This window comes from Corvus cornix, chromosome 2 (assembly GCF_000738735.6).
Source record: "Corvus cornix cornix isolate S_Up_H32 chromosome 2, ASM73873v5, whole genome shotgun sequence".
Lineage (NCBI taxonomy): Eukaryota > Metazoa > Chordata > Aves > Passeriformes > Corvidae > Corvus > Corvus cornix.
The window spans coordinates 20343-36234 of NC_046333.1; the positions used below are offsets into that span (position 1 = coordinate 20343).

General features: G+C 41.3%; 1 protein-coding gene across 10 annotated transcripts in view; it reads right to left on the bottom strand.

Annotated features, from left to right (window-relative positions):
* Positions 1 to 15892, bottom strand: part of SMARCD3 (SWI/SNF related, matrix associated, actin dependent regulator of chromatin, subfamily d, member 3) — an 80521-nt gene that overhangs the window by 7282 nt on the left and 57347 nt on the right. For 9 of the 10 annotated variants that reach the window (XM_039549106.1, XM_039549108.1, XM_039549107.1 and 6 more), the window contains 6 exons: positions 13669 to 13791; positions 11862 to 11957; positions 11269 to 11370; positions 9584 to 9745; positions 5237 to 5334; positions 308 to 443 (listed from right to left, as the gene is read on the bottom strand). In XM_039549106.1, coding sequence (XP_039405040.1) covers positions 308 to 443; positions 5237 to 5334; positions 9584 to 9745; positions 11269 to 11370; positions 11862 to 11957; positions 13669 to 13791 — 717 coding nt within the window. The remainder of the gene's footprint in view (positions 1 to 307; positions 444 to 5236; positions 5335 to 9583; positions 9746 to 11268; positions 11371 to 11861; positions 11958 to 13668; positions 13792 to 15892) is intronic. The other variant, XM_019281136.3, reaches the window with a different exon arrangement.

The following is a 15892-nucleotide window of genomic DNA, read 5'->3' on the forward strand; positions in this document are numbered from 1 at the left end:
CTCCTAGCTTTGGCTTTGCAATTTAGCAAAATATCATGACCTCTCAATGAAAAGTTACAGTCATACAGTTCAGGTGGTTCTCAAGTGTCAGGGGACTCGGTACGCTACCTGTGAAACTCTATCACCTCAACAACCGTGTCAAATCCTAAGTGGGAATGCCATTCAGCCCTATGTATTCCCACTGCATTTGGCTGATTCATCCCTTGAAAGCACAAGAAGTCCCCATCTCACAACATTACTGTCTTTGACACATAACACCAAATCCACATGAAGCTACACAATGAGCACACTACTCTTGGGCTAATACCTTGTTATCCAATGCTGTAATCTCCTGTTGGTTAGCTGTTGAGAGAAGAAAACTACTCATCTGGCCCTTTAATGGGTCTTCAACTTCTACATCTATGTCATAACAAGCCGTCTTCTTCTGATCGTTGGGGTCAACACTATGGAGAGTATAACACAAGATCATGAGAATGCCCATAAATGAATCAGAATGAATATCCATCCAGCCCAGAATACACTCTTCAATAAAGCCTGTTGCAGATGCTGTGAGAAAAGTTTAAGAACAGGGTATCTTTATACATTTGCATATTCTCTCATCTTTTATCGGTTGGATTTCACAGACTTTTGAGCTGGAGCTTTTGCCCGGACCATCAAATTTAATTTCTGACATCCTCCTGAAACATGTTACGCTAAATACCAGTATCATTCTTTGGCTTGTCCTGACCTAAATTTATATTTAATTTGCCAACAGTTAGACTTAACATTTACTTTATTGTTAGACCAAAGTTTCTTAACTAGAAAACAGTCTTCAGTGCAGTAGCTGGTAAATCAGACTTGTCACTGTCACTTGCAATATAAAAATGCTGGCTTCTCAACACTACCTGTGAAATGTGTGGGTTGTGTGCATCTGCAATAGGTAGTAAAAAAATTTGCTCAGGATCAAATTGAGCTTGACAGAGCTGGGGGAGCGGAAGAACTTCCAAGGATGGATTTGCATTAGGAGTGTTGTAAGCAGGTGGAGGGAGGTGATCCTTCTCTATTCTCAAGACTGGTGAGGACACACCTGGAGTACCGTGTTCAGTGCTGGGCTTCCCAGTGCAAGACATATATGGAACTACTGGAGAGAATTTTGCAAAGGTCCATGAAGATGATTAAGGCATTGGAGCACCTCACAGTTGAGGAAAGGCTGAGAGGTCTGGGACTATTCAGCCTAGAAAACAGAAGGCTGGTGGGGAGGGAACTTACCAAAACTTGAAGGGAGGGTTTAAGGAAGATAGAGCCAGGATCTTTTCAGTGGTACTCAGTGACAGGATAAGAGGCAGTTGGTGCAAACTGAAACACAGGAGGCTCCATCTGAACACCAGGAAACACGTTTTTATTCTAAGGGTGACCAAGCAATAGCACAAGTTGCAGTAAGACCCTCAAAGCCCATCTGCCTTTTGCCCAGCCCAGAGTCTCCCATGTTGGAGACATTCAAAAGCCATCTGGACATGGCTGTGGCCAGCCTGCTACAGGTGGCTCTGCTTGAGCAGGGGAGAGCATTTGACCAGATGATCTCCAGAGGTCCCTTCCAACCTCAAACATTCTGAGAATCTGTGATGCTGTGGCCACCTGCAAGAAGATCAGCAGCAGAAGGAATGCTAAGGAAAACCCAGGTCTGGGTCTGGTTCTGCTGCTCTTGTCAAAAGCCACAGAGAAAGCTCCATGTTGTCTTTGGCTCCACTGCTCCTGGTTAAGGCCTGTCCTCAGGCCTCCCAGGGTCCTGAGCCCAAGTCAGTCAGGGCAGCAGGGCTGTTCAGAGGGACCCTGACAGGCCGCAGAAACAGGACGGCGCTTCAGCATGGTAGAGCCCAGCATGGGAGAAGTTCTGCTCCTGGGACAGAATGATGCTGTGCAGGGGCACAGGTGGGCATCGGTGGGGTAGAAAACAGGTTGGCAGGAGAGGACTTGGGGGTCCTGCTGGACAGACAACAAGTGCAGAAGGAGTCTGTGAGGTAAGGCAGCCATAGCAAAGGTCAGCTGCAAAAGGGTCCGTATTAGCGCAGGTGCTGCCATCAAGCCTGGGAAAGAGGCTCTTCCTTGCTATGCCACGCTGGTGAAACTGGATCTGGACTGGTGGGCACAGGACCACAAAGATGTGACACTCTGGAGCAAGGCCCGCAGAGGCTCAGTAGGATGGTGGGGGCTGGAGCACAGACCTGCCGAGAGAAGCTGCAAGAGCTTTCTCCAGCCTGGAGGAGAAAAGGGAAAAGGGGATCGCCTGGGTGAGTGCGACTGCCATATGGACTGCTGAAGCACAGACAGGGCCAGCCTCCCCTTGGAGGTGCCTGAGATTAGGGTGAGAGGCAACAGAAATTCACTGCAGCATGGCCAATTCACTCCCTATAAGGAATTGTTTGTTTAAAAATCATGATGGTAAGTCAAAAAGGGGGAATCCAGAGACAACCTGTTTGTACTAGAAGAATATTGGAGAGCTATGCTTTGCAGTCTGCTTGTGTCCTTTAACAGTGTGGAAGATGTCTCGCTTCTCTGTGGAAATGGAAATCCCACAGAGGTTTTTCTTTTTACCTCTGATTTCAGGTGTGCCAGCTGCAATTAGAAGTGCAACTCAAGAAAATCTCCAGTTCTAGCTTGAGCTCAGGTAAGAAGATTTCTACCAGTTTCTACTTCTACCAGTTTTAAATTTGATGCATTCAGTATCATGGGGATCAGAAACCATTACAAAATGCAATATTTTTAATTGCATTCTGCATTGTTTGAGTCTACCTAGTATTTAAAACATTTGTCAAGATCAGAGACTTTTTGTTCATCTGTACTTTATATCCACTTCAACCCCATTGTATTTTTTCTTCCTTTTTCTTCAAAAAGGAAGGTTGTTGTTGCCCAGAGAGTGATTCTACAATACTGTTAAAATTTCTAGAATAAGTTTAGAATACTTCACATTTTTGTCTCTGTGCATAGCCTCTACAACTAGAATGAATAATTGTGATCTACTTGATCTTCCTGTAAAAGGCAGTCCTGAGGATTTATCTCAATTAAGAGCACATATATTTACAATCACTAGTGATGAAAAATTTCCTGTAGTAGTGTGCTGGTTTTGGCTGAGATAGAGTAGTAGCTGGCATGGGTCTGTGTTGTGAATTTGTGCTGGAAACGGTTGGTCACACAGAGATGTTTTTGTTATTGCTTATCGCTGCTTACAGTGTGTCAAGACCTTTTCAGCTCCTTGCACCACCCACCAGTGAGGAGGCTGGAGGTGCACAAGGAGCTGGAAGGTGACACAGCTGTGACAGCTAACCCCAACTGACCAAACAGATATTCCAAACCATGTGGAGCCATACTGAACAGTAAACTGGGCAGGTGTTCACTGCTCAAGGTCTCGCTGAGCATCAATCAGCTGGTGGTGAGCAATAGTTTTCATCTGTATCACTTGTATTGCATTTTGTTCATCACAATCATCATCATCATTTGTTATACTGTCTTTATCTCAACTCATGAATTCTCTCCCTTTTACCTTTTCAACCTTCCCCCCTGCCCTGCTCAAGAGAGAACAAGCGGATGGGGAGTCTGAGCTGAAGACTGGATTAAACCAGGACAGGCAGTTGGCATATTGTTTCAGTGGCTGGCTACATTCACTCTGAAAAACTGAATGCAGGGGGACAGGGCAGAGCATTTGTGAGACCCTATTTTAAACTTGGTTGAACCAGACCCCTAAGTATCCTGGATAGACTTTGAACCTGATTTGACTTTGGATGGGGGAGCTCTCAATGACCACCAGCAACCCCTTCTACTGTAAATTATCCTGTGACCTTATGAGTCTAAAAATTACTTACTTTCTTTAAGTTCAGTGATAGACTTCCAGATTTATTTTAGTTTAGCCTGACACTGTAAAGACTTCACTGCAAAAGTATTGCCTCTTCTCAGGAAATTAGTTCTTCTTTTTTCCACACCGTTATATCAGTGCCATTTAAGGTTGTCAGGTACTGTGTAGTGCATAGAGTGTATCAGAGAATGCTACTAGATACAAAGTCCTGGTCTTCAGCTGGTACCTGACAAAAAACACTTCCTCCAGAACCTTTTTGCCATCTCTCTGCCCCTGGAAACATCATCATCAGTTCCTTGTCATTTTTCTCTAAGCAATGACTGTCTATCTCCGAGGACCTCAGCTTTTTTGTGGTCCATCAGACAGGTCACTGAGTTGCATCCAATGACAGTACGTACGCAGCTCTCAATCTGCACGGCCGCCAAGCTGCCTTGTCATTACTCTGTTTGATATATTCAAATTAATCAAAAAGCAAATTGTATTTTCACAGCCTATGTAGTATTTAAACTTCTTATCACATATGTTACAAATTTAAAATAAAGAGCCCAATTTCAAGCAAATTCAGAAACATTTGCTGTCAATATTCTCCAGGAGATCAAATCACTGTGCTTAAGTAACAATAACGTTTAAACACCCAGAATCAGAGTTTTGACCCAGACCACAAAGAAACTTGGAAAAGATTGAAACATCTGAACAGTAAAGTTGCAATCCCCAGAAATCTCTTTATCCCCCTCCTCCATGTACACAGTTGTCACTTAAATACAGCACATGCTGGAAGAGCCCTAGAGAGCTGAAAGTCGTATTTCATCTGCTATGCCACAAAGACATCTGTTTTGACAAGGATATGAGAGCTCAGTATCTTGGTCACAATGACCTCCTCTAAATCCAGGCATTCTTTATTGGAAATCTCTGGAGATCTCTTGACTCCTTGGCATTTTCAGGATAAGACTAACAGTCAAAGGGCTGATCCAATCCCAACAAAGCATGCATGGACTGGCCCTGCATTTGAAATCCTAATGTTGTACATTTTACATAATGTATCAGTGATTAGAATGATTGCCCATGATGTACAATATCTCATTTCAATTTCTTTTTTATCTCTTTTTGTGGGTTCAAACTGTCGCTGCTCTCTCCTTAGTGAAAAGGCCCGACCAACTCTCTCAATCATATTCTAGTAAATATAAAAGCTGTTTTTCATACTCCTAGAAAACTGGTTCCGTGCTAGTGAAAATAATTCAGAATTATACAAACTAGAATGATACATAGAATGAACACACAACAAAGTCCCAGGTATTCACCTGGAAACTGTAAAAACTGGATTATGGTCCCTACAGCTAGCTGCAGCTGTTTCTGTACTTCACCTAGTGAGTGTTTTGCACATGGCAGTGCTGAGCTGACCAGCCAGCTTACCTGATGATGTGGTTTATCACTATCGGGTCTGGTGGCAGCAGTAGGTTAGTGAGCCTCTGAGGAATTTCAGAAAACTTTAGCCGTGGACAGTCAAAGATCTGGAACACAATAAACAACAAATGCTTTTTGTCCAAAGCCTATCTTGCAGTATCTGCAGCTCACAAGGAACTGAGGCAATTAAGGAAGGTGATTTTGAAAACTGAAATTCAGGTTCCTTGCACAGATTAAATTTTTGGTCACTTCTGTCCCTGTAAATTGCTGTGGTACTTTCATCTGGGCTTGCAGACATATCCATCAAGTCACGACAATTTCAGATGTCTCACTTCTGGTTTAGATGCTGCAGGGCATGTGAAGATTGTGCTCTTTAATGAGACACGAAGATCAGCTGTATCAATGATGGGAGAGAAGCAAATACTCCCTCTCTTACTGAAGGTTTACAAAAGCACACTGTAAAGAGAATTGTATTTTTTTACCAGAGAAAACATAAAAACAGTTTGCCTTTTTGTTTCTTGTGATATTTTGTGCTAAAGAAAAATACAAGAAAACATTTCTGGATTTTAAAATCGCTTGCAATTTGTGGGGTTTTTAGGATTAAGGAAAAATAAAGCCAAGGGGATATTATTTATTTTTAACCAAAGCCTGAACAGCCTCTTGGAAGGGAACCACCCCTTTCCAAACAATGGTTCATGGTTACCCCGTCTCTTTACTATGGTCCAGAAGCTAAACAGAATCATAGACTCATAGAATATCCTAGCTTGGAAGGGACCCACAAGGGTCATTGAATTCAGCTCCTGCCTCTGCATAGGACAACCCTGAAAATCACACAATGAATTTCTACTGAATTCAGAAAAAAAGAATTTTTTTCTTCTGGAAAGCATTAAAAGCTGTAGAGTTTGGAAATTTTCTGTAATTGTAGTGCATTGCCATGAATCTAGAAACACTCTTTATACCTGGAGTTTTCAGAAATATAATTACAGCCTTTGTTTCCTACTGTGATTTTTAATGCTCTGAACTGGCAAATAGACTTTTCTCTAAAGATACTCCAATTAAACTGACCTTAAAAAAAACCCCAAACAAACCTGAACTTTCTATATATATTGACATTTGCCTTCAAATGTGCCTTTATGTGGAGGAAGTTTTTGTAAAAATGTTCAGGCCTATGCCAATGAAAATGCCTCTTAGGGAAACTACTTTCACCTGATAGAAGAGATACACTACTCATAGTATGTATCTGTAAACAAAAACAAGCTTTGCAGCTCCAGAGACAAAGGATGCAGGCAGGCTTGAAAAGAAAGGACTATCAGGTTGTAGAATAGACATACAAAGTCAGATGCTCTGGTTCCTCAGATAGGGTATCTTTTGAAATTCACAGTTTTCTCAAGTGAGTGAATTTGGCAGCAGAAATACCCAGGAGCCAGCTCTGGGTATTTGCAAGGTTCTATTGCTTTTGAAATACCTTTGAAACTTTTTTCTTGTTTTTGCTTGTAACACAGTGGATTTCAAATCTCCCTGCTGATGTAAACTGTTTTTAAACAGAAAAGGATCTGTCTTCATCAATTCTAAAATCTGTCTGATTTATAGGACTTGCCTGTATCCAGGAATTCAGCCAGCTAGTCTCTGAACAACAAGGAAGTAACAAAACCTAATGAGTCTGCAGCTTCCTCCTTATTTGAGTTCTGAATTCTGACACTTGATAGAGATGACTGTGGAATTCCCACCCAAAATCTCTCCACACCAAGCTCCATCTAATCTGCTGTCACCACTGGCTCAACACTCATGTCAAACTCCTAACATGGATGCAAGCCCAAGCGACAAGAGCTTTAGGAAGGGAAAAGGGATCAAGAACACACATTAGCGAGAGGAGGATGGGAGGCTGGAAACTAAGGGTAGGTGGAATTTTCCTAGAGCTTCTCATATTCCTGCCTAACTGGAATTAGTGGTCTACACTTGTAACCCCTGGCTCTGAAAGCCTCTCTGGCTACAGTGATGCTGGTGGGTCAGGTAACTCATTCAGTGATAATTTTTTAGTGTGTACTGTCTTGTGCCCTTAGATATAACCACAGTGCAGCAGTGCAGGATGCAGAAAAGCTGACATACCAAATGAGAAGACCAGTATCTCAAGGGGAATGCCAGAGACACTGGTGCCTATGTACTGCTCCCCTGATATGTACACTTCTGGCTAGGACAACCCTTTTTTCCCCCAGGAGTCATGAGGCTAAAACTATACAATCTACAGAAATATTATCAGACTGGAAGGCATTACTAACCCAATTCCTTTGCCCTCCATCTCTCAACCTTAAGAGTATTAGAGTAAAAACCAAAAAACCTCATCATTAAATACTTCGTTTATTGTAAGTGGCTTCAGATTCCTAAGTAGTAGCATCAGTTTTGAAAGTAAGATCAGCTGATTAGGACAGTTTTGACAGAGACCTAAGGAAAACAGAAATACTCAAAACAATCCCATTTATGATTTAAATCTGTGCAAGCACTGCATTCTTATGAAACTATTCCAGGTTAGCTAGCTCTTGCGGGGTGTGAGGTTCAGTCTTCTAGAAAAGCAATCAGCTACTTCCCAACTCTCTCACTTGACTCATCTTCTGAGGATGAGAAGACAATTATCAGGTATCATAGCATTCCTGCAGAGTTCTAAGACAAAGGAGACCTAAGACCAAATAAATCTCTAATGCGGTGCATGAGGAAAAGATGGCTTCAACAAGTTCTTATTCTAGCAAAGTTCTTAAACTGAAAATTAAAATACATAAAATTGAGAAGGCCCTCCTGCTTACTGAAAGATATGTACATCTGTACAGGGTCATACAAAGGATCTGCTGCAAATCTACCATAGTATCCTGCTCTTGGTAGTGGCCAAAAGTGGATATTAAAGGAAAAATATAAGAACAGGAGAAACATATACTGGTTCTTCCCCAAAAACACTCTCCCAACCTCCAAATTTGCATTTAAAACAGCCCAAGATTTTTCATCCTTTGGTTTGTCACTTTTGGAATCTATATACACTTGTGGCATTTGCAAGGTTGTATTGCAAAGAGTTCTGAAGTTTAAATATGCTTGAGTCCTTTTGTTTGTTTTCAATTTGCTACCTGCTAGTTTTAGTTGATGGACTGCAACTATTGACCAAAATATAAAAAATTACTCCTTTTTCACCTTTTCATTCTGCTCATGATTTTTCAAATATTTTTCACCTCCCCTTTCCCATTTCCTCTTTGGGCTGGCAGAAACAAAACTCAGTCTAAATTGGCTAAAGATAAATAAAGAATGGAAATCAAATAATCTAATCAAGAGAACAGCATTGCCATTTTGTCAAAAATTCTTATGTGGTTTTAATATGGAATTTTCACTATATGTGAAAGAGACTGTATGCTGTAATTCTCAAAAAACCAAAACCCAAACAAACAAGAGAGTGACTATATAATCCTGATCACTTTGGTTCTATATTCCTAAAAATACCCATGAATCTCACAGTTGTTTTGCTGCATTTGGTATTTTCAAATGTGCAAAGTTGTCTTTAAGTTTACTTCAAGCACTGGCTACTTTGAACTGTTGTAGGGCAAATTAGTAACAGAAAATAAAAACTTGAAAACTAGGACACAAGTTTCATCACAACATTTACTTTCATTGCTCACTAAAATATTACTCATTGTAATTGCCAGTACTTTCCTTACACAGAAGTATGTCACAAACCCTACTTTCAATTACTTTCAAAATAAGTCATGTGAGCCTGAAGCTAGAGAAAAACAAAGCCAAGTAAGACAGTGATAGCTCAGTGAACACTACCTTTCAAAAAAAAAAACCCCATAATCATATTTACAGAAAGGGTGGAAGTGCTTTTAAGTGGCCTTCTCGGTTAATTCTAGAGGTCATTGTGAAAGACAAAAAGTCTCAACATGCTACTTTCAAAATATCATGCAGATCATTTCATTATCTGAAGAAGATTTAAGAAAAAACAGCTTTTGCAATTATATCTTCCATGTCTTCTTCCTTCATGAACAGGGAAAGAGAAGGGAAGAAAACATATTTCATGTTTCTTAGTATAAAATGATACAATGGAGGAAAAAACCCCATCAAATCAATACAGAAGTCCTCCTTCCTGGAAAGGCCACAGCTTTTGTGGGAGTGCTGAACCACCAGATGTAGGGGGTTTTGACAACACTGGCACATGGGGAGGCTGTTAATGATATTAATTGTAGTGGCTGCTGAAAGCCATTCAATACTGAGGATACTGCAAATCATTAAGGGAAGATAAAAATCAGTCATTTTCATTCATCCCAAATTTGTGGCTGGATGTTACAGTTTGCTTCTAAAGAGCTACTGTGTCTAAAAAAGAGTTACCTGCTGGAAGTACTTGTCACAGTTAATGTATTCCTTATCGTGGGAGTCTTGCAGCTTGTTTGTTTTGATGTACTGCCAGAGAGCCTGAATGATGGCTGAGCGTGTCTGCGTGTGGATCCCCAGCAGACGGGCCAACCTTGGGTCCAATTTAAACTGGGGAGGCTGGAACAGAAAGCAAAGGAGGTGGCAAAAAAGAGGAAAGCAGACAGATACACAAGTATGAAGTTTCAGTTTTTAATTCTCGGGGGACTCTGCTCCTCAGGAGAAGCATCCCATTCAGTGGCAGAGATTGCAAAAATACAAGTTTGTGTTTTTGTGTCCCACCACAAAATACAACTCTGGAAATCTGGTACTCTGGAAGAGGGACATTGTACCCGTGCTATGCACATGGACTACTTGTAGCGCATACTTCAAATAATAAAAACTTGCACAAAGACTCAGGAAGAATTTTCCTTTTCAACACTGATGCAAATGTTTCCTTTTGGGAATGGGAGAAGAAAAAGAACAGCCCTTCCTCTGAACTACTGGAAATGAACCACAGAGAGAGAGAAGGAAGGCAGGATGATGCTTCCACAGTTGCTAATAACTGCTGTCTCATATCCACACACTGTCTTGGAACTCTATTTTTTCAGGCATGTTCCCACCATTCTGGTGCACACCAAAACATTTACCCGGCCACAACCAGTCAATGTATTTTATTTCTTTTCCTGATCTCAGTGATACAATTCAACTTCCCTGTTTACCATCTCTAGTAATATAAATTCCTTGGATAATTTGGAATTTGATGCTTCTTCAAGTGTGTACTCATACTCGGGTTTAGTATTCACCAGTCTGAGGGGTGGCAGGTCACCCAAAGCTAGCTTTATAACAAATCAAGACTTAAGGATAAAAGAACATCTATTCTAAAGCATAAATCTATAATAACGGTGAGCATAACAAACATCATTATATTGTCTTAACAGTAAAAATTCTCGCTGCCTATATCAGTATTTCAGTTAGCCCATATGCTCCACAAAATCAATAAAATTTTCCCTCTGTTAACATAAAATGGAGCGTCTATATCTTGAATAGATGCTATTTGCCTGGAGGGGAAGGAAGGTGGCAGAGAACAAGTTCTTAAAAGTTATACCATCAAAACGCATCTGAGCCTGAACTGTCATTGAAAAGGGGGATCCCATCTACTCGCAGCAGTGCATTCTTAACAGTTTCGTTAAGACAGCAACATTTCTTCCAGAGATGGTTTCAGTCAGATTAGTGAGCTCCACAACTGCAGCGTCCATCGTTTGTGCCAAGGTAAGGCTGCCACAGCTACACAGTTCAGGTACCATTAGCAAAAGCTACTCCTTTGAATTTTTTTTAAAGAACCACATGCGTGTGCAACTTATCTGACTATTCCCTAAGAAGCTAGAGGAGGAAATGCCTATTTTTTCTTCAGGTGGACAATAAAAATACTAATTATCATAATACCAAGACCAATATTTTGCTAGACTATATTAGAAACTCACTTGTTTTGTCCCCGTTAGATTTTAAATAATCTGTCAGTTTGGTATCATTCTAACTTCAATGGACCACGTGACACTGCAAGTTCAAGTACATTGGGTTTTGATGTATGTGACAAGATGAATTTGCTCCATTGCACTAGGTCCCAGAAGCTGTATTTTCCATGCCGAAAGCAGTGCACTGACCTGGTAGTCCAACATGAGAAGTAACGTGCATCGCACACTGACATCCCCAGGTCTCTTCACCTGGAAGCCGTCCGTTTCCTGGGTTGTGGGAGTTCTGTGCCACTAACAAAGAGAAAAGCAAAATTGTTGGTCTTTTTTCCACTGATGTCCATGGAGGTGCATCTCGCACAGTACACCATGTTAGAATCAGACAAGTACAAGCTTTCTGAAGATCTGGCAATTTAAAAAAGAAACCTGACAACAACAAAACCAAACCACAACACCCCTCCGCCCCGCCAGTCATTTCAATTTGGCTTTAGTGCAGAACCCGCTCTGCTGTTAGCACACTTTATTTGTTAGGAAAAACGTGTACAATTTTTTCATCTTTTCATACATTCTGTTCTAAGATGTGCGCTACATCACTAATCCATCTACGTTTTTAGAGTAGATTCCTTTAGCAAACATTCTTAAGAAGAATGGAATTTTGAGAACTTTGAAAATACCTTAAATGAAATAATGAATGCAAGGTCCCTTAAACAAGGGAGGCAACAGGCACCAGGTGTTTATGCGTGCCAGTAACTGGTTTGTATGCAAAGGGGGCACAACCTTCTCACCTCCACAAGATGATTGTCAGGTCCATAAAGATCTTTGTCCAGTTCAATAACCAAACTCTTAAAAAAAGATGAAAACTTCCGTTTCTGTTTGCTGAGCTGTACAAGCAGAAGAACCAGACATGTATGAGGCTGCATTTATTAGTTTGTGTCCTAGACTTTCTTCTCAGTCTCTCTGTCTTGAACATTAAATCCCATGTAAGTCACAAGTGTGATCAATCTAATTGAGTTCTCCCTCTGACAAACACAGGGCAAGATGCAAAAATCTCAACAACAGTGGAACACTGCGTACTTTAGGTAAGACTTCGTTGACTCTTAAGTGTTATTGAAAAGGACTGGCTTGTAAGATGAACATGGCATGCATGAGAAAGGTCCAGAGAATGGCCATGAAAATTATCTCAGGACTGGAGCACCTCTCCTGTGAGGACAGGCTAAGAGAGCTGGGGTTGTTTAGCCCAGAGAAAAGCAGGTTCCAGGGAGTATTTAAAGGGGGCTTGTAAGAAAGATCGAGGGACACTTTTTACCAAGACCTGTAGTGACAGGGCGAGGGGCAATGGTTTTAATGAAAGACATTTTTCACTCAGAAGGTGGTAAGGTGGTAAAGCCCTGGCACAGATTGCCCACAGAAGCTGTGGCTGCCCTATCCCTGAAAGTGCTCCAGGCCAGGTTGGACAGGGCTTTGAGCAACCCGGGCTAGTGGAAGGCATCCCTGCCCATGGCAGTGGGATGGAATGAGATGGTCTTGAAGGTCCCTTCAAACCCAAACCATTCTACGATCCTAAGGCCTCTGTATACCTTTCTTTTTAACAGCCTGGGGTTTTTTGATGAATGCTAATTTCTTGGTCTGATTTATCAGATTACATTAAATTTTGCAGAGTGGTCATGCACGAAGCAAAACTATCTCCTTTTACATTTTGTCTTTTCACTTAATTATCAGTATTAGTTGTTTACTACATAGCTCATACTGTCTACATTAAAAACTGACTCTCCACAGAATACAGGCCACAGGATTCCAATTTATTTCTTTGTATTTCATGCAGATAATATTTTATTTAAAAATGCCGGTAATTGAAAAGCTATGTTGCTCCAATAAAGAAGAAATATATGCTCTAATTTCTAAACTGAATTTGTCTAACTGCAATTCCCAGATGTTGCACTTTGTCACCACTTCATCCTCCAGCAGGACTCTGATTCATGTACAGTTACCTCCAGACAGACTGAAAGCATTGCCCTCTCCATGCATGCATGTTCTCCATCTGTTTAGCCTATAAACACTTATTTGTGAAGTCTATTCAAAGAGATGATTTATTAGGAAAGTCCAGCCTTCCCCAAGGACAGCTAAATCCATCACTGAGGTTTCTGAGGACTTCATAATGATAAAATGTTTCTTCCATCCTTGCTCTAACCATTCCTACATCGTGTTGTACTCCCTAAGTACAATGTAAGTACTGCCTTCTCCTTGTTATCCCGCTCTTCACAAGATGCAATGCTTGCTGTAGGCCTGAATTATCACACCTGTGGTAACCTGAACCCTGCCACCTCTTTGAAGGGATTCACCTCAGCCCTCTTATCTCCACTTCCTCCTACCTGTCCTGTCCTTACATCTGCCTCATTTTCTGCTGCACTCTCCAACATTCCCACTAGGGCCTTATCCCTCACTTGGGTTGGGCATGGTGCCTTCCCAGCAGCAACAAGCCAACACTACCATTCAGACGTGTCTTGTCTCAGCTGATGTCCCCAGTAAAACCTACCACCCCAAAGGACAATCTTTAGAGTCCTCCAGCCCCAGTGAAACAGAGATAAGTCATACATCATCCAGGAGCTTCCCCTCCACGCGCAGCTCCCATGAAGCAATGCTGCCGTCGGAGTCATCAGCGTCTGATTTTGCAGGATTAAATGTGTTGGAGATGTAAAGTCTCAGTTTCCGCTTTTGCTGTTATACACATAGACAAGGGAAAAGTACATATCCAGTTTAAGTTCAAGATCTGAGGAAGCCACAGGAAAGGTGATAATTACACATTTAGTAGAGAATCTCCATGTTTTGTACAGTTGCACCAGTTATATTAGAATTTAAGATTCTGTTACATGTAAGAAAATACACTGAAGAGCTGAATCTGAAAATTCCTTTCAAAAACTCTTGGCTATACAAACATACTAAAATTCAGTGTAAATGGAGGAAGACAGGAGGTTGCCAAGCCTGAGAAGTGATACATCCTGTAGGTCTGGATTAGATATTTGAGAAATCACTGTGAGAAAAGCACGGTATGATGTCCTTTCTGGCTTCAACCTAGCTAGATTGCTAAAACTCAGCTGCAACTCTATTGCAACATAAATGTCTTTCATAGTTGCATCAGTTCAAATTTGTAAATGGCAATCACAAATCAGCTCATGCAGCAAACTACCTGTCACGCACATCTCTGCTCATCTGCATTCTACCATCATGCAGCATCTGGTAATAATCCTCCTGCAGACACACCTGAACACACCGACACACACCGGCTGCCTTACCCTCCTGTTCACCCCACCTGCCTTCACCCTCAGCAAACATGTTGCAGTTCCACCTTGCTGGGAGACCGGAGTGAAGGAAGGCACCCTGCCTCATTCCTAACACCGAGGTAGGTGCTCAAGTCTGTCAGAGATACAATCATGCCTACACATAATCATTTTTACAGAACACCTGAAGTTTCCCAGTCAGTGTAATGGCTTCTGGCCGTGTCATTTCTCAGCACCTCTCCTGCCATGCACCATGTGGAAAACACAGCCATTAAGTCTGATGCATGGATTCCAGAAAAGATTATTACCAAAAATTACTTTGGGACTCTAATCTCCAATACCTATGTATAACACAACGTCAAAAAGGCTACAGTTATCAAGTTAATGCAGACAAAACAACAGAAGAAAGGAGCAATCTTGTAAAGCTTTCACACACACATAGGAGAGAAGGAAGTTACATACAGCAGGTTGTAGAGCATAATCTGGCACAGAGGAATGGGGAAGGCAGAGATGTATGGCTGAAGAGGAACAGAAAAATTACTACGTTTTGCCAAATCTGGAGAAGACAGTGACGGAGAGGTTTGATAGAAATGGAGTGTCAACAGTATGTTCTGGCAGGGAACAGGATTTTCCAAAGTGCCATCAGTGCAGAAAATGACAGGTTTACACAGGTAAGAACAGGGAGATAGGCAGAAAAACATTCCTGTGAATCAATGTTTTCTCCATCCTTTCCCACAGCATTTCTGTTGCCAAAGTGCTCTTTCATAATATAATTATTTTAATGACCCTAAGTCTCTATTTCATGCAGCGGACTTGTGAAGGACTTCACATTTTTAAATTCACAACTCTTCAAATTACTCTGCACATTTTATGCACCATTCCCAAATTTTATACCCATCTGGATTACTTGCAGAACTGTATCCACATACACAAGCAGGCTTTTACTTAAGAGTTCCTCAAAGATACTCTCCTGATAGTTCACATTTATATCACTGATTCCATTTCCTCTTCTTTCAGTTTCCAAAGACATTATCGTCATTCTCCCATTTACCCTGGAAACTCCTTCTCTCCTCATGTCTCCCCATATCCAGCTAGGAACCGTGTCTGTTTCCTCAGAAGTCATTTCATCACTAAGATCATTTTCTGCAGTAACATCCTTATTCAAATCTGAGTGTTTTAGATGTCTCCCTTTCTCTCTAGCTCTCTTGTCCAGTCCACCTAAAACCAAGTTAACAACACCACCCAACTGAACCGTGAAGTATCGAGCTCCTCTCCTCCACACTTTCACTCCTTCCCTTTGATAGCCCCTTAGCACTCGTCTTTCAAGTCATGCACAAACCAGGTACAGCTTACATTTCAGAGCTGGTTTCCTGCTGGCTTCCCTGTATTTTCCCTGCTTTGCCAGAGTCTCAGTCTGCGAATCATTTGGTTGTTTCTCCTGCATCTCTCTCTTCAATTTAGAGTGTTTGGTTTTACACAACAAATTCTCTTTCTCAAATTTAATTATTTCCTGACTGTAACACCTATATACAAGCTGACTT